The sequence below is a fragment of the Beta vulgaris genome, chromosome 4 (assembly GCF_026745355.1).
Source record: "Beta vulgaris subsp. vulgaris cultivar EL10 chromosome 4, EL10.2, whole genome shotgun sequence".
NCBI classification, from domain to species: domain Eukaryota; kingdom Viridiplantae; phylum Streptophyta; class Magnoliopsida; order Caryophyllales; family Amaranthaceae; genus Beta; species Beta vulgaris.
The window spans coordinates 60642446-60666254 of record NC_079205.1 but is presented as its reverse complement, the minus strand read 5'-3'; the positions used below and the strand labels follow the sequence as shown (position 1 = coordinate 60666254).

The following is a 23809-nucleotide window of genomic DNA, read 5'->3' as shown; positions in this document are numbered from 1 at the left end:
TAGCGCTCCCGGGTGTTTGTTAGCTTTTGTCATATATCCTTGACAAAAAAATTTGTTTATCAGATGCTCTTATTTTTTGAAAAATTTATCATATACCCTTGAGTTTCTTGAAATCATTAAAATGTCACTAATAACTAATAGTGATTAACTCGATTAGTCATTAATCCTACAAAATCCTAAGTAATCCCAATTAATCCTAATTTTCTCCTCTTAACCCACCAACATTCAACCAACCCCGCAACTCCCCGTTCCCTGTAACCCGGTGGTCCAAAAGAGGTCACAAGTTCCAATCTTGTTGCAAGCTAATTTTACTTTTGCTAATTGACATAACTTATATAGACATTGTACAATTGTCACGCACGACTCTTATTATAGTTGTATAGATATAATGTATTGATAATTTGATATCGATTAGGAGTAATAATAACTAATTGATCAATAACAATATTCCAGCAATTTTCATATCACGGAATTGTCTTATCTCCTACATAAAATCAACTTTAAAACAACAAATTTAACAATTACATCTAGAAGTCTAGAACAACAAAAAAATAAAAACTGAAGTTCAGATCTCCATCTACATCGGAGGAGCAAATTTGTTACCCGTTCATCACTAACCAACTTCCCATTTGTTGAGTTGTTTCCTTGTTATTAGGTGGGCCTTGTATTACTCTACTTCTGCCCTACAAAATTAACCATAAGTTCATGGCTACATTATTACATTCATGTAATGATGTAATCATGTACTATAATCACATTTGGTGGAAGCAACAATACCCATCTGAGTCCGGATCATCTAGAGTTTCAGTGTAACATATAGCTAAGCTGCATTGTTCTAACTTCCCATACAAACCGATTCCGAATCACCAATATCTTCTTCCATGTAAGGATCAATGTCATCTTTAGTTATAGTATAACTCGAAGCCGATGTCGAACCAACATTCTCTGTGAAAGTAGTACTCATACTCAAAAGCGCAGCTTTCCTCTTCCTCCTATATTGCTGCCATTTCCTAAGTGTTTCCGAGAATTCCCTTCCCTCGGATACTCTTCTTTCCGGTTTCCGTTCTCTCGTAATAGCCTCTTGTTCTCGTCCCTCATACCGGTCACTTGCCTTTGGTATCGGGAAAACCAATAGGTTTCTAAAGAAGCAGAGAACGAACATAAGAAGCACGGCATAGACATACAATGAAGTCCACACATAGAAAGTCCATTTCCAATTATGGACCAACTCTTTCACCCTAGGTAGCTTGGAATGCATTAGGATCTCGGCCTCGTAGATTTGAGGTAAGTAGGGTGTCCCTGCTCGAGGCATCAATGTAATCTTGACTGCTTCTGTTCTCATAAGGCTGTCCTCCTTGTACTGGAGCATTTGTACCTTGATCGTCTGAGTCTCTCGAGAGATTCCCAGTAGTATAGGGATTCCCATTATCAAGGTGCGCATTAGTCTAATAGGATGGCTATGGAATTGTAGCATCGATGGTTGGCTCGACCTCGCTATTAGTCTCCCGTTGGTTGACACAACTTCTGCCATTAGCTGTTTACAAAGATGTAAATTGATCAAACAGAGCAATTAGTAACACACTAACACCACTTATCAATGCTGCCTAAAGTAGCCTCATGTTAATTGAGCAACATAGATTAATATGTTAATGCACTAACCAACTACACTACCATACTCATGTTGGTCTTCGTAGGAGAAAAATGATTTGAATACAAGATAATATTTCTATTTTTAAATCTTCACATGCACGTTGTTAAATAATCTGAGACGTATTGTCCGAGACAAGAACTAGTTTACCTTCTCCATTACATTACAATTTACACTTGTGGTATATAAATGTACATTATATAGTGAACTTTTACAGGAATAATTTCTTTGAAATATAATGATACCCATAACACTTTCTCTGTTTTTTAGTCCAATTCGATGAGAGAACAATGTATAAAAACGAGCAATTGCAAGAATCGCTAAAAGGAACTAAAATTCCCAGACAACAGAAGTTGCGCAGAAAAGAATAAAAATTCCGGTACAATTGTATGGTAGCTGCACACTCGCAAATTCACTAGCACCATTTATTTATTATCTTGAATCTGCTCTGCGCATATTCTTGGAAAAAACTATATAGTCCACCATAGTATTCAATATTTATGCTTCAATTAACAACTTAACTAAGTAGTGATTCATATTTCCAAGGTAAACGTACGCAAAACACAAAATGATGGTACACTACTATGAAATTTTTTGCCTCTAATAATAATATATATTAAAATATGATAAATGTCATTTTATACGAGTTTACTCATGGTACACCCGGTGTACCCTTTACACCCAGGGTATTTTTGTAATAAATTAAAACTTTAGGTGCTCATTTGATACTAAATTTGCTCATATGAGCATTTTGCTCATTTGCTCATTTTGCTCATTTACTAATAAAAGTGTGCTCATATGGGCATTTTACTTATTTGCTCACTTGGCTCATTTGCTCAATCGCTCATTTTGCTCATTTGAAGAAAATAATCTCATGCTCAAGTGTACTATAAACATTCTCCATTTTATACATATAAATGTCAATAAACTTTTAACTAGTAATCAGTTAATTTGTAACTAACACATTTATAAAAAAAAAATTTATCAAATCAGCAGTCAAATCTCGTGAACAAAAAGTTAAAACTCTAATAACAAACTCTAAACTCTAAATTCTAACCCTCAAACTCTAAAACTCTTTTTGCCAAAGAAAGGCAATGTATGTTTCGACTTTACCAACTAAACTAGTTGTCGTTAATATAAAAACTTTACCTGAAAAACACCAATATCACGGTTGTAATCAGAATCAGGAAGCAACAAGACAAGAGAGACATGAAAAGTATGACCAACAGGAACACCACATCCAGCACTACTACTCTTACTCTTCCCTCCAAACACAAACACAGCTTGAGGGTGAACATCAGTATAATCAAAATGCAGCTTCTCTCTAACAAACACAGGATATTCCACCCAATAATTAACCAACACCACCCCTAAAACAACAGCCAACATCATCAACATACTCAGCACTATACCAGCATACACTGCACCCAATACACCATATCCAACCTTCCTAACCACCTTCTGAGCTTCAGTTTGACGACTCTGATGATGATCATCCGCATTCGCATCGATATCAGCACCACCACCACCACCACCACCACCAGCATGAGGATGATAGTAATGGGTAGAGTTGGTGGAGGAGATAGAAAATGAGGGAGTAGGGAAAGTGGTGAGGATGGAGGTGAAAGTGGTGGCTAAAAAGTCTACTTGTGTTTCTACTAGTTTTGGAACCCAATTTGTTACTACTATCATTTTTTCTAACACTCCTTTTTCTTCTTCTTCTTCAAACTCCATTTTTGTTGCAGTATATTTGAGCTTGATGAGATTAGAAAGAGAGAGAGATTGTGTGTTATTTGAGGAGTGGAGACTAGACATGAGCGGTGGTGTAACAAGAGGAGTGAACAACCTTTGACATGTGTCTTTCATATGAGGGATCGTTAGGAATTAGGTGTTCCCACATTTCTATGTTTTTATTTTTTCAAAATCTTTTGATGTCCTTATCATCAAGTATATCGAGTCCAAACATGCAATAGCCAATATGTTTATGCAACCATTATAATAGTAGGAAATTGTGGAAATTGTATGAATGCATGTGATAGGTTATTAATATTTTTTTTTAGGTAAGGAGAAAACGTCCTAATAGAATTGCAACTTCGTACGGGTTAACCTTTGAGTTTGTAGCCAATGTTTTTGGGAGTTGGGGAAAGAGAAAGGGTAAAGGAAAAGCCCCACCCTCAAAATGTCTTTAACGGGATTGTTTCATCGCTAGATATAAACCAAATTACTAAATTAAGTACTTTGGTGATAGTTTTGTAGTACGGTGACTCCTTAGTGGTTTTAGTATTACTTTTGATTTTTAAAGGTATTAGGATTGATTAAGTATAACTTTTTATGAGAGGGATTTCTATATTCTTCCTTAGAATTTCAACTTATAATTCCAAATTAAAAATTGATTATCAAATAGATCATTCGTTTTATAATTGATGCAACCCTTATTTTTTCAATGTAAGGATTTATAAATTATAACCATGAAATTCCACTTTGTACAAAATAGATACCAAAATTTTTCAAGATTTTAACTAGATAATATGTTCCATATTAATTTAAAATGTGAAAATAAAAGATAAAACACAAAAGGAATGAAATCACTTGGGTAAATTTGGAGGAAAAGAAGAAGGGAGATGAAAGGAAGGAATAAAATGATTTATTTTTATCCCTTTTTTTAAAACTACTATTGAATCCTTATAGCATTAGAAGGATTTTGAAAGGAATTGGAAGCTTATTTTTCACTCTCGATCCTTTCTGTCACCTTTTGGTTCCCTACCTTTAATTCTATAAGTGGTATACAAACAAAGTATTAAGATTGTTGAGATAACCCAATAAGATTTAGATTTATAATTACAATTAGGAAAATGATTTGTAACCCTTAGTTGCAAATAAAAAGCTAATGATGGAAACATCAAGGAATAAATAAGCATTAGTTATATGACATGTGATTGCGTCATTAATTCCTCAAATAATATTATTATAGGAAATGTATTTAATGCTTATTTGCAATTCTTAGGGGTTGCATATATCAAAATTCTTTTTCTTGTTTTTTATCTATTTATTAGGAGAGACAATAGGCTAGTTCCTAACATAGGACCAACCTAAAGCATCCTTATGGATGATAGAAAGAAACAGAAGATCATGAAGTTCAAACCAGCAATGAGGAGGCCGACTCGCGAGTCACCGTACCCTTGTGAGCCAGAAAAATCGCCGCTTGATTTGTTTCGCGAAAACAATGGTTGATAGAGAAATAATCCAACACCCTAAGATCCATCCCCGCATCCAAAATTAAACTATTAATTTCCCAAGGATCAACCAAACTTTCCTAAGGGAATTAATAACCACAAAGTAATCTCCACCCACAATAAGACGAGTAATACCTAGTGAACCGCTGCTTTAATTCTTTCTAAACCCCAAATTTCAGCAGTCAAAATAGACAAACTATGATGGAGACTCCCAGCTCCCATGATGAAAATCATTCCATGAGAGTCACGTATAATAAACTCAAAAGAAGTAGCACCATTGTATAATTTAGAGCCATCAAAATTAAGCTTGAATTCATCGCTATTGGGCTTAGACCACGAAGCCTCTTTGGAAATCTTCCGGGTCTTAGGCTTATGGGGAATGGGAAAGCATTCCATGAGAGTTAAAACGCTTTTTATCGTTATACGCACATATATACACTCAGCTTGTTTCATAAGTTTTTTTTTTTTAATAAGGTAAGGAAAAACCTTGACAAGTTAAGGGGAATAAAGGAGAGCCCAACTTGCCAAGGGTGAGAATTGATCCCACTACCTTATGCAACCGAGAGGGAAGCTCTAAACATGCACTACGCTATCCCTCACTCTCAGCTTGTTTCATAAGTACCTTCATTATATTGTTAACGTATGTACTAAGGAAATAATGAAATTAGTGAAAAATGGGTCATAATTTAACTTTTAATTGGTAAGAGAGAGAGAAAGTTGTTAAGATTCATCAATGTAGTTTAATAGATCAAGTGTTGAGAAATTGGTAAGAGATAGGGGGTATTATCGAAAATGGAATAATTAAGGCTCCGTTTGGTAGGGCGTAAAATATTTTCAGTGTAAAATGATTTTCATGGAAAACAATTTACAATGGAAAACACAATTCCAAAATTAGTTTTCCGTTGTTTGGTTCGATGTAAAAAAAATGATGAAATGAAAGGAAAATGAAAGGGAAAGTAAGGAGGTAGTGAGAGGAGTGTACAAGAGAGAGAAGGAAAATAGTTTTCCCTTCATTTTGAAAGGAAAATGGTTTTCCATCCTTGAGAGAGTAATTTTACCCCAAGGGAAAATGGTTTTACACTCTTTTGCCAACCAAACAATGTAAAACTGAAAATAGAGGAAAACAGTTTTCCGGGAAAACGTTTTACGCCCTACCAAACGGAGCCTAAAAGTAAGAAAAAAAGTGAGAAAGATAAGTAGGAAAGTAAAAGTAAGAGAGCGACACATTAATTAGGTGAACCAACTTATCATATAAGTAAAAAAAAGTGAAATGTTCTTTAAAGAACAAAACCCTAAATGACAAAATATCCACGTTAATAAATTTTTTTAATTAAAACAAAGAGAGTAGTCTATAATTATATTATTTAAGGTTTTTAGTTATTAAGAAACTATTTTATATCATAAGGTTTTTAAAAAATTTAACCATAAATATCTACTTAAAATGTTTCCAAAATGGAAAAAATGATAGTCTATAGACAAATTATAATGATTTTCTATTGCTATGATGAAGGGTTATTAATACCTTACCATCAAATTGATCAATTATCCCTTATTTTTCCATTAACCTAGTAATTAGACTCATAAGTAAAATGACTCAATAATCAAATCCTACTTTCTAAAAAAACTTGTACAAATAATCCTACTCCATATGAGCCATGAAGGCAGTACAAAGTACAAATAAGGGGAGGGGGGATTCGAACTTGTGACCTATCATTCACAGCACCTCAATCTTAACCACTAGGCCAAGACATCCTTGGTAAATTCCCTTCCTTTCTTTGTACTGTCTTGATAAGTCATAGGCATAAAAAAATTCACATAATTTTTTTAAAAAGAAAAAGTGTGCTAACTTTTAAAAATACCAAAAATATTCCCATTTACATAATTTGGGAATAACACCAAATTTCCCAAAAACCCAGCAATTTCCTCAAAACCTCAACTTAACACATTCAAACCCAAACAAACCTCGATCCACAGCGTAGAAAAACTAGAACAAGGAAAAACAGTGTAATTAATACTGCAAAAAAAAGGGTTTTAAACTGCTGAGGTTTTAGGAAGATTACAGAGAAGATGGTGCAAAAAAAAGCAAGCAAAGCTCCAGAAGATGCTGAAGAACTTACTCATGTTCCATTGCAAGCCATTCTTTTGGCTGATAGTTTTGCCACCAAATTTCGCCCTATTACCCTCGAACGTCCCAAGGTAATCTTTTGATTCAATTAGTTCAATTTCATTTAATTTCCTGTTGAATTGATTGGTTTATGTGCTCCATTGATTGATAATCAATACCCATAAAAAGTTTTCAACAAATTTGACATGGATATTGAGAATTGATGATTTTTGGAGGTTTTAAAGATCATTTATTTGATGTTGTATCTATCTGATTAAGGGTTTGTTTTTTTGGACTGTTTATTATGTTTAGTTGAAATTTCATGTTTAATAGCTTTGTAGCATGTGAACCCATGTCTATGATTTTTGCATTGGGGTTGATACTCCCTCAATTTCTTTTTAATGGTTACACTTTGAGTTTTGACACTATTCATAAATTTACGCTTGACTTTCATTTGTGATTAATGGGTAAGGAAAAATATTGTCATGTGGTATTTTGTTCAATTTGTGTCGATAAGTACTTTTCGAATATCAACTTTTTATTAATATATACAAATGCAAATTTAGCGATATTAATGTTCAAACATACATTGAAAAGGTAGATGTAAATATTAAAAATAGAAGCGGAGGGAGTATTTTGATATACTCTATGGTTGTACCAAAATCATAAATGTTGTTTAGATTAATGAAGATTAAACATGGTGTATTCAATTCTTAATAGTGAAGTTTTGGAGTTATGATTAGTGTTGTTGTGATGACTTTTAGTTACATTATTCTGGGTTTAATTCGGGGTAAGAGAATTTGTGAATTTGTTATGGTTTTGTTTGTGAGGATTTATTGGGGTATTGTTTTTCTTAAAAGTATTCTGTCTATAAGAGCTTTGCTGCTGTTACAGGTACTGCTACCCCTGGTTGGCATTCCGATGATAGATTACTCCTTGGCGTGGCTTGAATCAGCTGGGGTGGAAGAAGTGTTTGTGTTTTGTTGTGCGCATTCAAAGCAAGTGATTCATTACTTGGAGAAGTCTCAGTGGTTTAAGCATCCAAACATGGCTGTGTCAACTATTGAGTCCCACAATTCGATCAGTGCTGGAGATGCCCTGCGCTTGATATATGAACGCAATGTGGTAAGCACATATCTTTATACGTTATGCTACCCATTTGTTCAATGTAAAAGTGATTTGTATATTCTGTTACTATTAAGTGGTAAAGTTCTCCTATTTTTCTTTTTCTAATCATTGAGAAACAAAATTGCTCATTTCTCTGGGTAATAAACGTTGCATTTTATTTATTTGGTCTCTGCTTTTCTCTTTTCCTTCCCCTTGTGGGTGGGAATTTTTATTCTGTCAGTTACATAGGAACTGAGGAAGTCGGAGACGACATATGAAAAACTCCTTTCCTAGCTCCTGCCCCATTCTTGTACTCTTTGTTTCACTATCTTTTGTCGGCAAGTCTGTGTTGTATTGAGCATTGCTTCTACTTTCTACCTTTCCTCTCACTCAATGTCTTGTGGTTCTGTAGCAGTTGGTGTCAAGCACAAACGCTTGCTTAGTTAAAGGTTTGCTTCTTCCATCTGAATGCGTAGCAAGTCATTTGACTTTCACTTGTACTTTGTGCTTGCTTGCAATGGTTTCTAAACTCGTTTGAGAAAATTAATTAATTGAAAAGCAGGTTTGCTTCTATGTTTGGTTGTGTTCTTATCTGGCATTGCTTTGTTTTGTTTGAAGTGTGTATAATGAAGTAAAGATTTGCCTTTCTACCTGTTGCATAAACTTTCAATAACTATATCTTTCACGCTCTAGATACATGGAGATTTTGTTCTCATTACCGGGGACACAGTAAGCAACATGTCACTTGCGGAGGCACTTCAGGAACACAAAGAAAGAAAGAAGAAAGACAGTAATGCTGTAATGACTATGATTATCAAAAAATCGAAGCCTTCAGCGATTACTCACCAATCACGACTTGGCACAGATGAGCTGTTCATGGCAATCAACCCAGACACAAACCAGCTATTGTATTACGAGGATAAAGCAGACCCTGTCCAAGGAACTATAACACTTGAGAAGTCGTTGCTGGCTGATAATTCCTCAGTTTCTTTGCACTATGATATGCAGGTATGTTCTCTAAACGTAAATCTTGACTAATTTTTCTAAACCCTCATGCACTTTTTTTTTATATGATCCCTTCCTTGAGAATCATTAAGTGTATATCTGGGGCAGCATATCAAAATATTATCTTGTGTCTCGTGTAACTTCTTCAGCAACACCTCCTGTTTCCTTGATGTTCTCTAAGTAGATCCTTTGGTAGTCCGGCCGAAAAAAACAGAATATTGTCTTGTTCTTTTGATCTCCATGTCCGTCTACTTTTGCGGGTTTGGTAGTCGCACTCAACTATTTCCATGGTTTGCCATCTAACAAACTATATAGGGCTCTGAAGAGGTATTTTCGACACGTGGCTTTGGTTTTTCAGGGGCGGCAGTACCTTAGGTGTGAGTGATATTGAAGTAGGAAGACTAGGAACCTGCCCACACATAGCTTTTTTAGCATGTAAAAGGTTTATGACGTGATTTTAATGTACGTGATAGCCTCCTTGTATCATTTTTGAAGATAACAATTATAGAATTGCAAGATGGTTCGTTTGTTAGAGTGGATCCTTGGATTATTTGTTTACTCTTAAAGGTATATATCCATCATTGAGAATTATTGCATTATTGGGAAATCTTAGGCACACTATATCTGTTCACAAGACCTGTTTCATTTCCATGCTGTTGCTGCTTAATTTTGTTTATGTTGGTGGAAATATCCACTCACCAAAAAAATAGGTATAGAAAATCTTTATTTATACACTGAAATTCTTGTCGTAACTGTCGCTTCATTTTGCAGGACTGCTACATTGACATATGTGCTCCAGAAGTCCTTAGTCTTTTCACAGACAATTTTGATTATCAGCTTCTTCGCCGTGATTTCCTTAAGGGACTTCTTGTGGATGACGTACGTTGATTCTTCTATGAATTTTATGCCAGCTAATTGAAATGTAGGAATATGATGCCAGATTGGAACTCATTTCTTGGATGCTTTCATGCTGATTACTCTGTTATGTTCAACTGGGTCTTTCTCATTTTGTACGTCTCTTTTACTCTTCTACTGTTTGTGAAATAATGAACATACGTACTTAGGAATTTGGCTTGTGATGAGACCTTTCAATCAGAGGCACGGTTCATTAGGATGCGGTAAAAAATGCTCAACTCTGGAATTTGGGTTAACCCTCCGGTTAAATTGTTAAAAATCATCTTGGCCTTTTATTTTTTGCTTGATTACTATAGTAGTTCAGGAACCTAGTATATAGTAGGCAAACTTTAAATATTGCGAGGCTAGGAAATTTGTCTTTTCTAATACCTAATAACTACTTTTTGGGTCTGGGTAATATACCCCGGTAATTTAATAAGACAAAAAGGATGTATCTTTTGGGGTTGACATTTTGTCACAAGCACAAAGATAGTGACTTATAAATGTGAGAGGCCAAGTATTTGAGACTTTTTACAATCATCTTTCTTCCTTTTATGAGTAACAAAAGGGCATTGTAAGATATGCCATGTCACTTATGACATGGCACCATGTCAGCATTTGAGAGAAAGGAGGGCAAAACGTGGCAGGTTGCTTTTGTGCATGCGTTATAATAATATATATCGATTAATGTTTAAATCTATTATTGAGTACATCATCTTAGTTTTTACTAGGCAATAAATAACTTTTAGTTTATTTTAAGCACAAGATATCTACTAGACAATAAACACTTCTAGTTTATCTCAAGTACATCATATCTCCAATTGGCAAAGACTATAATTAATCCATGATCTTCACGGCATCTGCGGTGGCATGATGGAACTAATGCTTGTCGTGGGAAACCATGGGGGTGGTGGGAAGGTGGGGGGGAGATGTAGGTAGGGATGAGATATATGTGAGAAGGGGAAGGATAGGCGATAACCTGGCCATGTGAGATGAATGTTGTATTTTTATGTGTGATGTTCAGTTGGTTTAGGGTTTTATTAGAGCTATTATTGGGCTTGGGTGGTTTTGTTATGTAATTAAAGATGTAAGGGTGGTTATATCTAGTGTACATTTGGTTGAACATAGGATGCCATTTTTCCCTTATGATTGCAATTCCTAGGAACTGTGAAATTTTGTTTGGTTGATCTTGGGAAGTAAAACTTTCGATGAGATTTTCCACTTATCTAGGACGACCTAGGTAAGTAACTTCCTCCATTTTTTGGGAACTAGAATTTCCTAGGAAGTAAAATTTCTATTTCTATTTTTTAGTCAACCAAAGAACTCCAAATACTTCCACATCCTAGAAATTTCTACTTCTCATATCTTTTCATGTCAACCAAACTAGCATTTGTGTCTTCAATTAGGTGGTTTCGAGATTGATGGCATTGGTTAGGGGTGGTTTTGTGCCAAAAAGTCAATGCTAACTTTTACAATCAAAGTGCGCCCTTCAATAGTTTTGTGATTCAAAGGATGTGTGAGGGTGTTTATGTAGCTGCTTGGTATTTGCCAAAACGACTGTTACCTAATTTATGGTACTAGAATGGGTATCTAGCTTGTTGAGTTAGCCAAAAAGTGTATTAGTTGCATGTAACAATTCGCCTTCTTCAGATTGTAGTTCATGGGGGTCTAGCGAATTATTTAACGCTGACCATAACTATTTTCTGGCATGATGCACTTGAATATGTGCTAGCTCACTGCTTATGTAATGTTATTTATTAGATGATCTAGGCTCTCTTTTCTTCTGTGATTATCACGCTTGGCATTGTACTGCCCACAAGTAAACTATTGCCATGATATTTCCACAAGATAATAGCTGGAACTCCGAAACTTACTGAAATCTCTTGCGATTTTTCTACTTGAGTATTTCTTTCTGAGTGTTTTCCACACGGTTTGGTTGTAATTTAAAACTTCTCAACCAGCCAAAGATTGATTCTCATATCTGCTTGTAAACAAAGAAACTGTAGCACATTCCTGCTCACGCCTACTTTAGGTCTTGATGGCTTGATGCAACCTGTATGCCTGTATGCTGATATCTTATGACAAACGATTGTGTTGGTTATATTTATAAGCATCGTCTAATTATGCATGAGATTTTGAGTTTTCCTATCATTTTTTGTCTTCAGATTATGGATTACAAAATTTATACTCATGAAATTCGTTCAAATTATGCTGCTAAAGTTGAGAATTTTAGAAGCTATGATACCATCAGCAAAGATATAATTCAAAGATGGACTTACCCTCTGGTACCAGACATCCAATCTTTTGGAAGTTCTGTGATGAAACTTGGAAGGCAAGGAATGTACAGCGCTTCAGGTGAGGATGAGAAGCAACTAATAACCTCTGGAAAATTTACCCTTAAGCTTAAAGATACTCTTTTATGGCTCAGTAATTTTTTCTGTAGATGTTTCTATCTGATCACATCCAAGGTCTTATAGAAACTTTTCACTTGCTAGTTTAAGTCTATCGATCCATGAAAACATACAGAGTGGCTAAATTGACGATGATAATCTTTCTTTTACCCTTGATTTGCGTCTAAATTGCAATGGCTGTGGCGGATTTGTCACTGCTTTAGATTCTTCTTACCTTTTTCAAGTTTCAGCATTATCTTGTATTTTCTTTTTCCTTAATTTGTTTTTACTCACAAATTCCATCTTTTGGTGTCTTACAAAGTTACAATATTTTTGTGATATGAGTTATGTATGTCTCCATGAGGAGGAAATTAAAGTGGGTTTCAGGTTCCTGTGTGATACAAATATAAATTTCGGAATCTGATAATAACCAACTATTTTTTGCTGATTGAAAAAAACAATTTTTTTAATTAACATCTTGTCAAGCAAAATCTGGGAATTTAATGTGGATGTTTCCTTTGGCTTCTCTTTGCTTTGAAATGACCCGTTGATTATTATTTTGCTAGTAGATACGGTGTTCTTAATCTAAGGTTTATGTGTCATGATGGCTTGCCAGATTCTTATTTGTGAATCATTGATCTATACTTGGACTTTTAATCTCTTTTCTCTTCCTTGTTTGTTTATGCTATACTTCTTGTTCCTTCTTTGTTTAGGCTGCAGGAATATGATGCTGCTACCTTAATTGCCTTTTATTGAAGTTATTTTACACTCTGGACTTACTTGTATATTCTTCCAGATATAGGTTTATCGAGTAATGCACAAATTGGTCCTTTTACTCTTATTGGTAAGGGATCCACTATTGGCAGCAACAGTAAAGTTTCGAACTCTATTATTGGGGAAGGGTGCAAGATCGGCTCAAATGTTACAATACAGGGTTCATATATCTGGAATAACGTCACCCTTGAAGATGGCTGCAAACTAAAACATGCAATTGTATGTGATGGGGCTGTGATGAAAGCTGGAGCAGTTCTGGAACCTGGTGTCATTCTGTCATTTAAGGTATGAATGTCAAATTTGTGTTGATGTAATGTGATAGAATGAAATGGTAGTAATTGGATGTTCAAGGTAATTGGATTTGATTTGGTAACTTTAAAATATCTTTCTATCTTCATTTACAATATTTTTAAAACATTTGAGAGGATTTTGGGGGGTGTTATGTTGGGCTAATTATATTTTAAAATTAGGTAAGTAGTTTTTTTTAACCATATTAGGACATAGGGTTTTTCCCCCATATATCATATGCTTCTTTGTGAAGTTGATGATTTCTATACTTAAGTTGTAGGCTGTAGCCCATGTCCTTGTAGCAAATTAGTAAATTGATGCTATGAGACTGGGTATCTTCTTCAAGTTGCTGTAATAAGGCTAATGTTGGTGGCAGGAGCTTTCTACGCAGGATTTCAAATTGAAAATTCATCAAAGATAGTTGGAGGAGATGTAATAGGGGTTGTGTTTCCTATCTTGCTTGTCAATTATGGTTGACAGCCACCTTAGTAGTGGTTGCTTCTAGGGTGGTGGAACTGGCTTCTTTGTTCTCCTTGTATGCGTACTTTGGTATGGATAATGTTTCTTTTTGTAGGAGCCTAGGAGGCAATGACATCTTATTCACTGTTTTGCAAATTATAGTACTATACCATATCTTCCTTTCTGTTAAGGCAGAGAAGATCCGGAATGCATGTGATTATTTGAAATGTAATTCACCTATTGGAGTAGTCGAGTTTTATAGAGGTTAATGTGATGCTACCATTCTTGATCCATGATGGCCATTCAAAGGATTAAAAGGAAATTTATGGAAAAATGAAGACAATATTTTTGTTGGTTTTCTGGAGATAAAATGAAGAAATCTAATATGAACTTGAATTAAAACCGTTGCACAAAGCTTTAATCCAAGATTCAACCACTAATTCTCATACAAGCTTCAATTAACGGAACAAAGTGAGTGATATTGTAGAAGTACAAAGTGATTGAACGAGGGAACCAAATGTGATGGTGTTCTGCGAAGTTTATTTCAGATTCCTTTGGTTGGATAAAGCCATAAAGCAATGGATAATGGAGCACAATTTGACTTTTGGGAGTTGAATTCCCTTTTTCCCCAACTCTATTGTCATTCTATTTACATCACAGGTAGGTATGAAGGAAATGGTTGGCGACAATGTCCAATTACTGTTTCTTTTTCTTGGAGGGTTTTTATTTTAGTGGGTGGCAGAGGTGCTCATGGATTTGTTAGGAAGCCCTGCTTCTTAGTCCCTTTCAAATCATCCATCTTCAAGTGTAGGTGGGGGATTCTTATGATTGTTTTGTTTTTCCTCCTATAATAGGTTTTATTTCCATATTCCCTTGATTCACATTCTTTCTCCCGTATTCAGTCTTTTAATAGAGCTTGCTGAACTCTCTTAGCACTCATTTATTTATTAGGGGCTTTTGCTACGCTCCTTCTGCTTGTATGGCTTTCTTCTGGGCAATTTATGTTCTGATTTTGTGGAGCAGTATTTCTCATTGAATTTTAACGCTCTGGTCTTGTTTTTAGTATTCTTCCCTTGTTTTTTTCCTTTTAGAAACTTCAACTTATGACTACTTCTCTTTGTTGTTAAGGTACATTTTGTTGATGAATATCTAACTTTGATCTGTAGTTATATCTTTCATTTGGTCGGCGTCTTATGTTTTTCATCCATTCGTGTCTCAATCAATTTCATTATTCAGGTGGTTATTGGGGAAGACTTTGTAGTTCCTGCTTATTCAAAGGTTTCTTTGTTTGAAGAGCCAACTTCTCAAGATAGTGATGAAGAGTTGGAATATGCAGACAGAACCAGTGCGATGGCAGAAATAACATGTATGTAATCTTCCAGCATGGGACACATTACTCTAAACACTCAAAAGAGAGAGGGGGGAGGGGGAGGGAAGAAACAACACTCAGAGCTTCACATTTTTTCTACTCAGTGACCATGCCATCAGTTAGCTACATGGGTTGAGTCCTATGTGATAAGTTTGTTAATTCTTCTTGAGTCTTTCTTTTCTTCTTCTATGATCCCTCAATTGATTCTTCTCAGACAAACTCCTTTGGACGTCCATCATATATTCAGAGCTTTGCAAACTTCTGTCTTGTTTCCTTGAGATTTTCACTGTCATGTGCATGTTTATGTTCTCAACTGCTATTTTACTGTGCAGCAATCAGTGCTCCAACTGGGATGTTAGATGGGGAATTGGCATCCAGAGCAGCTGAGGCTTCTGAGGTATTTTCTGCACTTTGCAGATTGCATTGGTGTAACCCACTCCTTGTATATGATATTTTGATTGTTTACCCATAATACACACACAGTAGTCAGTACACTTGCATTCTTAGGTGCATGATTTAGGTTACTCTATTGGAAGTAGTTGAGACTGTTGTTTAGATAATCTGGGAGAATATTCGTCTCCAGAATCTTAATGTTTCAATAATTCTTGGCGGTTGTTGGTCTAAGTGGTCTTTTCTTCTATATGGAATTCCCAATCTGTCACGACCAAGAATCAAGCATATTTATCTTTATTTTTTTCGTGCCCATCTTGGATAATTTATGGTTTATGTGTGCTGTTTGTGTATGCACTCATGCGGATGTGTGATTGCATGTGTCCGGGGGGGGGTTATCTCAATCAAAATATACCAGCCATGTAATATGCTGACATCGTTTCTTTTACATACAAGGTTGGTGCTAATGGTGCTGGCTATATCTGGTCAGTTTGTAAAGGACGAGAAGAAGAAGAATGGAGACATTCAGTTGCACCGATTTCTGAAGACAAGCTTGCTGAGATCTTGCAAGCTGCTCCTAGTGTCGTGGACATGCCTTCTCTTGGCAGTGGCACCCCTCCGAACTCTGGAGAATTGGTCCGAGGAAGTAATCAATCTGATAATTATGATAATGAAGATAACATGATGGACTACTTTGAGAAAGAGGTAATAGTTGAGGCTTATTGCCCGTTGTCGGTAATTTTCTAATCCCGCTCAAGTCAATTTCTCCCATTTCTTGCAGGTTGAAGCAACTTTCCAAAGAGCTGTGCAAATAAATATCAAGGATGAGAATGTGATATTGGAAGTAAATTCGCTACGGTAAATTGTCCGTTATACATTATTGTTTACTCTGTCCATAATTTCTTGGAAATGTATCCTGCAAGTAATCTGATAAGCTCTGTGGTTGGTTTTTGAATTATTTGTCATCAGTTGACTGTCAACACCCTGTGTTTAATTCAGGGAACAGTGCTTGGCTAATTTTGAGGCTGATATATTTGTATTTGCAGCTTGACTTACAATATGAGTGCTGCAGACTGTGCTGGAGCTTTATTTTATTCAGTGATGAAGTTGGCTTTAGAAACACCACATAATTCCAATAGTGAGTTTTCTATCACTGAAGTACTTGTAATTGCATATTTGTTACGATATTATGTTGTCTTGCTTCATTTCCTGGTAGGGGTAGGACTATATATTTACCTTTAGCAGATAATGAGTAATCAGTGCAAGAGATGTCAGGCTGTCTATGCCCGCTGAATTTATTCTTCTGGCATTGTTGTTGATTTTGTCCATCCCATGTGTTTGTTAAAGTTTTCTAATTAGCCTTGCTTGAATTGCCTCTGGAAAGGTTCGTTTGCTTTACTTTGTGGTGTAATGCTATTTTAATCTTCTGTAACTTTCTTGCAAATCAACTGATTAAAAGAGCTGGAAATGCTAGCAAATTGCAAGCCCTTGGAAATATTGCACTGTGAGGGTTTGGTCTTTTGTTTGTATAGCCACTCAAGCTTAGTTCAAGCATGAGTGCTGATAAGTAATAAAGACCCACTTCTCTGTTCACATCAGAAATTTGGGACGATGTAGTATGAAAAAGACGCAAAGGGTTGTCACTAAAGGAGGCTAAAACAATCTCATCCCTCAAACTGTCATGTAACAATTTATCTACAAATGCAAAAAAGGTGGTATGTAACATCCAATTCTTACTCTAGTTATAGAATAACCACAAAATCAGGGACATGATTTTCTTGATGCAAGCATGTTCTCCCTTCAGTAATTGCCTTTTTAAAAAAAAAAATTACAAGTGCTCCCTGGCTTTGCTAACTGATCTATCCTCCAAACTTAACTGTGAATGACTTGCAAGCAGGACCAGATGTGCAGATCAACGATCCTATGATTGAGATTATTTAGACCTTGCTTTTTTCATACGCCCTAATTCCCTTTTTAGGGGTATCAATATGTGAATGCGCGGGTAACGACCCACCCCGGGCATGGGGGTGGAGCTTAGCTTTAGTTTAACTGACCATCATTGCATCATCACATGCAATTGCTATTATTATCTGATTATAAGCTGTCTTCAATTTATATTATCCAGGCGAACTCTACAAAAATGTGGCCAAAATAATCAATACTTGGAAGAAGCTTTTAAAGTACTACCTATCGTCCATAGATGAAGAGGTGAGTACCAATGTCTGCTGACAATTAGATCAGAATATTACCTACTTCCATGGGTTGGTTAGATTTTAGTGGATCATGAAATATCTCCCCAAAAATTGCAACTGAAAATCTCATTTCTCCTTTTATTTGCATTTTAGACTACCAATAGTCAATTTCTGATTTGATGACCTTTGGTAATCAGATGTGCTTTTTTTTAGATTGACACTGTAACTATCAATTGCTCTCCTCAGTGATTCTAATCTACAAACTCAGTTGTCATTCTATTCAATGTTATTATGTTGCTGGATCTGAAAAAAGAAAAAATTTCCATAGAATTTCTTATGTCCCACTAAATAAAGTTCATGTAGAAACTTGTGACTGAGACACCAATGTATGTCACACGGCTTTAGGTAGACATTCTTAGTGAGATAGCGGGAGGAGTTTGATATTGCAATCTAGTTCTTTGCTAATTTTGTAATATTTTTATTGCAGATTGAAGTGATACTGAAGTTTGAAGAAATATGCGGCGAGTCTGTAAGAGAATTGTCTCCTTTATTTTCTCAGGTATATCAACTTCTAGACGATCAATCCTGATGTGTTAGATGTACTGGGGGGGGGGGGGAGCCTAGAAAGTAAATGCTGCTATGTGATTTTGTTTTCTTTCTTGATTGCATGCCTGAATTATCCTGATCAACTTATTGTTGAATCTTTATTTGCAGATCTTACATCTTCTGTATTCATGTGATATCATCCAAGAAGAAGCAATACTATCATGGGAATCTGAAAAACAGGGAGCCGATGAAGCAGACAGGGTGTTCTTAAAGCAAGCTGAATCATTCATTGAAGTAAGAAAATATATACTTGATAGGATAACCCACCCTTGAACATTTTATTCATGTATTACGTGTTGGTGCAGTGGCTAAAAAATGCATCGGAAGAGGAATCCGAGGAAGAGGAATGAGTAGTCGCGAAATCATCAATAATGGATTGATCACTGCATGGACCATGAAGCTGACAAAATGCCGGGATTTTCTGCAGACAATCATGTACTAACTCTGACATGAAGTCTGTTTGATATTCTTGCTACTCCATATTGCAATGAGTTCCTCATACGAATGATTAAACGGCTTATAGCTTGAAATGACCCAGAAGTCATGCCTTTGTAACCTTGCCATAGTTAACATGATCATCATCTAATTGTGGCTGAGCATGTCAAAATTTTGAAGTGGGTAATTGAGTCCAGTTGTAATGTTTGTTTGGCGAGCATTATTGAGAATTAATATATATTTTTCTTCATTTCATTGCAACATGTAGAGTTCCACTGGCATACATAACTTTAACTATCAGTTATCTATACGTAAAGTTTATAGAGTTAGATATTTTTAGCAGTATATATTAAAATGAATCTATCAAATTATACATGATTACGGGCTTGCTCTTTTCGACATAAACCAATTGAATTGATTACAACTGAACTAAATTGAACAGAACTGAACTGATTGCAATTGAATTCTATTGAATTATAACTATAATAAAATGATAATTGGAGTTGTATTGCAACTGAATTGAACTGAACTGAACTGATTGCAACTGAATTGAAATGAACTAAATTGATTGCTACTGAATTGAACTGAACAGGCCCTACGTTTATCTTTATGGATATATAGTAGATATGAATTCTAGTAAGTTATCTTCTTCCACCTCTCCATCTTTTTGTTGGATGGGGGACTTAACACTTAAGAATCCCCTTTTTCTCGCCATTTCCTCTTCCATTAATCTTTCAAGCAAAGAATCTTGATGGAAGTTGAAACTTTGAAACTGATTTTATTCTGTACATTTTAAGAAATAGTTGATTCAATATATTTTATTCTGTACAGCCTAAAAGCCACAAGTTCTGAGATGCTAGTAGTGCTTTAGTTGCTAAACCAGCTATTTATAGAACTGAAGAGAATTAGCGAAACTAATACTTACCTAATCTAAATTACCCTAAGCAAACCTTAAGTGCACCCAAAATTACATGATCTTACCCTGAAATTTAAGCGCGGTTAATGATAAATTATGATTAGTGGTGACTTGATAGACCCGAACTGAAATTGATACAATCGAGAAGCAGCGAAAAAGCATACCAAGTTTAAGATGCACAAAATACATTTCATTATTGCAAACTCAAGAAAATGGTACATTATAAGCTATTAACTATTTATATGGTCCAAATAAATAATATATATTCTCAAATACACTCACAATCAACATATTTCAATCGACCAAATAAGATAAATTTGCCATTTGCCACACTAACCATATGATCAGACGCAAAGTTCAGATCGCGATACCAGAATTCCATCAGTGTCAGCATAAATCCATTCCCCATCACTGATTCTCGTCCCAGCGATAGTTATTGGTACATGCTTCTCCCCTACACCTTTCTTGTTAGCCTTCATAGGATGCGAAGCCAAAGCTCTGACCCCGATATCACAGCCGTTTATTTCATCAACATCCCTGATGCACCCGTTCACAACTATTCCTGACCACCCATTGTTCTGAGCTTGCTGTACTGGATTACCTCCCAATATCGCACATCGCAAGCTCCCTCCACCATCGACAACGAGAACTCTACCATTGCCTTTCTCCTCGAGAAACTCACGGATTAGCACGTTGTCTTCGAATACTTTGAGGGTGACTACGGGTCCACTGAACACTTGTCGTCGCCCGTATATCTGAAAGATCGGCTGTAGGGCTCGCAACTCACCACTTTGAATTAGATGTGAGTTAGCATCACAAACTTCAGCTGTTGCCACTAAAGCCATGTATGTTACTTCAAGGACCTGCAGGAGAAATCATATGCAAGGATGTTCAGCACAAGTATCAGTTGCTTTAACCATAATTGACAAACTATGACAAAACAAGGTAATCAGGTGGATTTTAGACCTAAATGAACACATACTTGTGTCACCAAGATCAAAGCTACTTGACTGTAATGTAGCATTCTTGTAGATTTTGGAAATTGAAATACAAGAGATGTGATATTAGGCAATCTCTGACACAACATGACAAGAACATGAAGTTACTAAGAGAAACCCACTGGATTTGATAAAGTTGGCTTATTATCCATTTCCCTAGCTACATTCTATGTAGTTCTTTGATATATTTTTGCGAACTCCCCAAGATCCACAAGAGGGCAAACACGACCTCTTACCCAAATTACCAGCTCTAATGAACACTATCATGGATTTAATAAGGCTCTCGTCTTGGGTATGTAATGAGGAGCCAAGCTAGGTGTACGCAATCCTAAAGAGAGTGTATCCACTTCACCCTAAATCAGACTACACTAAGCAACTCTTTCTTCATTCTGTTCAAAGTAAGTAAAAGCAACATGTTCGAAAGATGAACTTGAATTTTCAAGGCGTTATCGGATGAATCTTTTCTCATCCATAATTTACTCTCCGGTATCACTAACTTCTTCCCTCTGCAAAAAATTAAAAAAAAAATAAGGGAGCGAAGAGGGGATCGAGGACGAACAAAGAAGGCCAAGGGAGAAGTCGGATGGGGAAGAATCATTGACATGTAAGTTAGTAAGGTGTTTTCCACTTATTTAACCGATATTTTTCTACTTCAAAACACTTCTACTAGAAAGATGTTTCACTGCCTCATCTCGCAAAACATCTAAAGTAATAAATGTGACTCAAGTTAATGTGTAACTCTCTTGCTATAGAACATCTCAACATTCATCTATTTGTCCGCTATCATACACAATTCTTTCCTACATGATACAAACACAAGGCGGTAGCATAGACAACAGATCCTAAATGATATTATCGAACATGAGGAGCTCAAAGTTCCTCACCATTATATATAGTTGGGAACATAGCCCTCTAATATAAAAACTTCCTAAACAACCCATATGTCTCCATATCCCCCCCCCCCTCCCCCTCTTCAATTTTCCCCAACAACTTCCCCGTTCTGAACACAATCTGCTCACAATTACAAATTTGGACCACCTCGAGTCCTTGATTAAACGTAAACAGTCGAAATGAACATGAAAGCCCTGTTCTCACCTTCTTCTAACTGAAGTACACTGATTTTTACTTACTAAAACTGATGTCAACAGATCAAAACTGATATCTGCTCATTCACTAGTGTTTATGTCATATTCAATTACCAATTCTTACCAATTAACATTCATTCTAGTGATCAAAGCCGATTTTCCTTAATTACAACTGATCACTAATCATGAAGAGGCAATTTTATAAGTTCATCATGAAAGCCTCTAATTTTAGCACTAATCACCAAAATATAGCCACTGATCTACCTTGCAATAATTCATTAATCCATCAACTAACTCAAAGTTAAAAGAGCAAAATAACAACCAGCTACAATTAACATTCCAAAGAAGAATTTAATCTTAAATTAACTTTCAACATGCCCAAAAGTCAATAATTTGTCAAATGATCTGGGAAGTTAGTAATCAGTTAGACAGTTACTCATCTTTCCTAATTTTTTTTTTTTAAAAAAAAAAAAGAAAATTCATATAAATCCTATATCATTATGAGATACATCAAGTGATCAAGATGTGAAATTTTAAAAATATGACTTTATTACTATTCGCAGCATATATAACCAGAAAATATCACAAAAAGAATCAGAAAATTTATTGCCCAGAAAAATTACAATCTTTAACAACAGAAACAATAACATTAATAACAACTTACTTTAAGATTTGATTCAAAATGCCCATAATTGAAACAGATTCAGGTATCTAATCATTGAACAAATATTGACATGAAAAACATGAAAATTGAAATATAAGAGAATATCAAAGTATAAAATTAAAAAAAAAAAAACCCAAAATCCCATATAAATTAACAACCCAAAGATTTATCATAATGACAAAAAAAAAAAAAAAAAAAAAGGACTTCTCCTTTTATATTATTGATCCAAGAAAATGTAACAGAAATCAATTATAAAGAGAAAAAAAATGAAAGTTGAGAATAAATTACCTCTCAAATGAAAGCTAAAACTTGCAAGAAATATTCTTTTTAGATGGAGAAGAAGAAGATGAGAGAGAGAGTGAGTTAAAGTTGTGATAATTCAGGCGTCTTCAATCAATCTATGACAGGAGAAATCTTTTTCTTTTTTTAACTTTTGACATTTGTATAAAATTAATATCTTAAATTAATCTTAAGAAAGGAAATAATGACATACGAATATTATTAAAATTATAGAGTAGGATTGTAGGAGTGTCGGCTTTAGTTACTAGTGAGTAAAATGGTACGAGGATGAACAGTCATTATCCTAAAATTAATATCATGTGGATTTCTCCTAAGGGAATAGAGACAAATTACTAGGAGTAATCACATAAATTGTGCATCTCTTTTGTTAATTATAATTTTAGGACTTTTTCCATGAATAATATTAAAGGGGTATTAATTTCTTCCATGCGTTAAATTTGAAATTAATTTTATGAATATCGTCAATGCAGGATAGCACGCGAGAAAAAATATACTTCCTCCGTTCCATAATAAGTAAAACACTTACTATTTTAGAACGTTTCAAAATAAGTGAAACATACCTTAAATGGAAAAAAGAAAGTGACAAAATGACAAGAGTGCCCATCACAAACTTGTGTGGTTTGCTTTTCTCTCTCCTCCTTTTGATAATGAAAAGGGTATTTAATGACTTTTTGGCTTTTGAAAGTGATGTTTATTAAATCTTGTGCCCAGATCCTATGTTTCACTTATTATAGAACGGAGGAAGTATATATTTTTCGGCAAAGTAAACCACTACTCTTATAAATTTCAGAACTTATTCCATGAATAATGTCAAAGGGGTATTAATTTCTTCTATGCGCTAAACTTGAAATTAATTTTATGGATATCGTCTACGTAGGACAGCAGGTGAGGAAAAAATTATATATTTTTCCGCAGAGCAAATCACTACTTAGACTAGCGGTCAACTTTAAAT

General features: G+C 35.2%; 3 protein-coding genes across 5 annotated transcripts; 1 reads left to right on the top strand and 2 right to left on the bottom strand.

Annotated features, from left to right (window-relative positions):
* Nucleotides 1-431: 431 nt before the first annotated feature.
* LOC104890231 (seipin-1) lies at nt 432-3555 on the bottom strand. Its single transcript, XM_010675638.3, has 2 exons — nt 2798-3555; nt 432-1534 (listed from the first exon to the last, which is right to left on the bottom strand). Exons 1-2 carry the CDS (start codon nt 3512-3514, stop codon nt 836-838), a joined length of 1416 nt encoding a protein of 471 aa, XP_010673940.1. The 5' UTR covers nt 3515-3555; the 3' UTR covers nt 432-835.
* A 3215-nt stretch (nt 3556-6770) lies between these two features.
* On the top strand, nt 6771-19149 carry LOC104890232 (uncharacterized). The gene is made up of 15 exons (XM_010675640.4): nt 6771-7077; nt 7880-8110; nt 8786-9100; nt 9869-9976; nt 12157-12346; nt 13178-13440; nt 15139-15268; nt 15604-15668; nt 16118-16366; nt 16443-16519; nt 16708-16799; nt 17787-17869; nt 18341-18412; nt 18568-18693; nt 18765-19149. The coding sequence occupies exons 1-15, from the start codon at nt 6949-6951 to the stop codon at nt 18807-18809; spliced, it is 2175 nt and encodes a 724-aa protein (XP_010673942.1). The 5' UTR covers nt 6771-6948; the 3' UTR covers nt 18810-19149.
* An 836-nt stretch (nt 19150-19985) lies between these two features.
* Nucleotides 19986-23004, bottom strand: LOC104890233 (putative 4-hydroxy-4-methyl-2-oxoglutarate aldolase 2). 3 transcript variants are annotated; one of them, XM_010675641.4, is made up of 2 exons: nt 22846-23004; nt 19986-20673 (listed from the first exon to the last, which is right to left on the bottom strand). In XM_010675641.4, the coding sequence occupies exon 2, from the start codon at nt 20653-20655 to the stop codon at nt 20155-20157; it is 501 nt and encodes a 166-aa protein (XP_010673943.1). In that variant the 5' UTR covers nt 20656-20673; nt 22846-23004; the 3' UTR covers nt 19986-20154. The 3 variants fall into 3 exon arrangements, with proteins under 3 accessions (XP_010673943.1, XP_048499551.1, XP_048499550.1); XM_048643594.2 differs by lacking the exon at nt 22846-23004 and adding an exon at nt 22558-22691; XM_048643593.2 differs by lacking the exon at nt 22846-23004 and adding an exon at nt 20793-20816.
* Nucleotides 23005-23809: the final 805 nt, after the last annotated feature.

What these genes read in the sequence shown, in the direction of transcription:
- LOC104890232 (XM_010675640.4), top strand. Translation starts at nt 6,949, where the DNA reads ATGGTGCAAAAAAAAGCAAGCAAAGCTCCAGAAGATGCTGAAGAACTT. An exon ending in AACACCACATAATTCCAATA is followed by an intron (nt 16,800 to 17,786) that starts GTGAGTTTTCTA and finishes TATATTATCCAG; the next exon opens with GCGAACTCTACAAAAATGTG. An exon ending in TGTCTCCTTTATTTTCTCAG is followed by an intron (nt 18,413 to 18,567) that starts GTATATCAACTT and finishes CTTTATTTGCAG; the next exon opens with ATCTTACATCTTCTGTATTC.
- LOC104890233 (XM_010675641.4), bottom strand. Translation starts at nt 20,655, where the DNA reads ATGGCTTTAGTGGCAACAGCTGAAGTTTGTGATGCTAACTCACATCTA.
- LOC104890231 (XM_010675638.3), bottom strand. Translation starts at nt 3,514, where the DNA reads ATGAAAGACACATGTCAAAGGTTGTTCACTCCTCTTGTTACACCACCG. An exon ending in GTGATATTGGTGTTTTTCAG is followed by an intron (nt 1,535 to 2,797) that starts GTAAAGTTTTTA and finishes CTTTGTAAACAG; the next exon opens with CTAATGGCAGAAGTTGTGTC.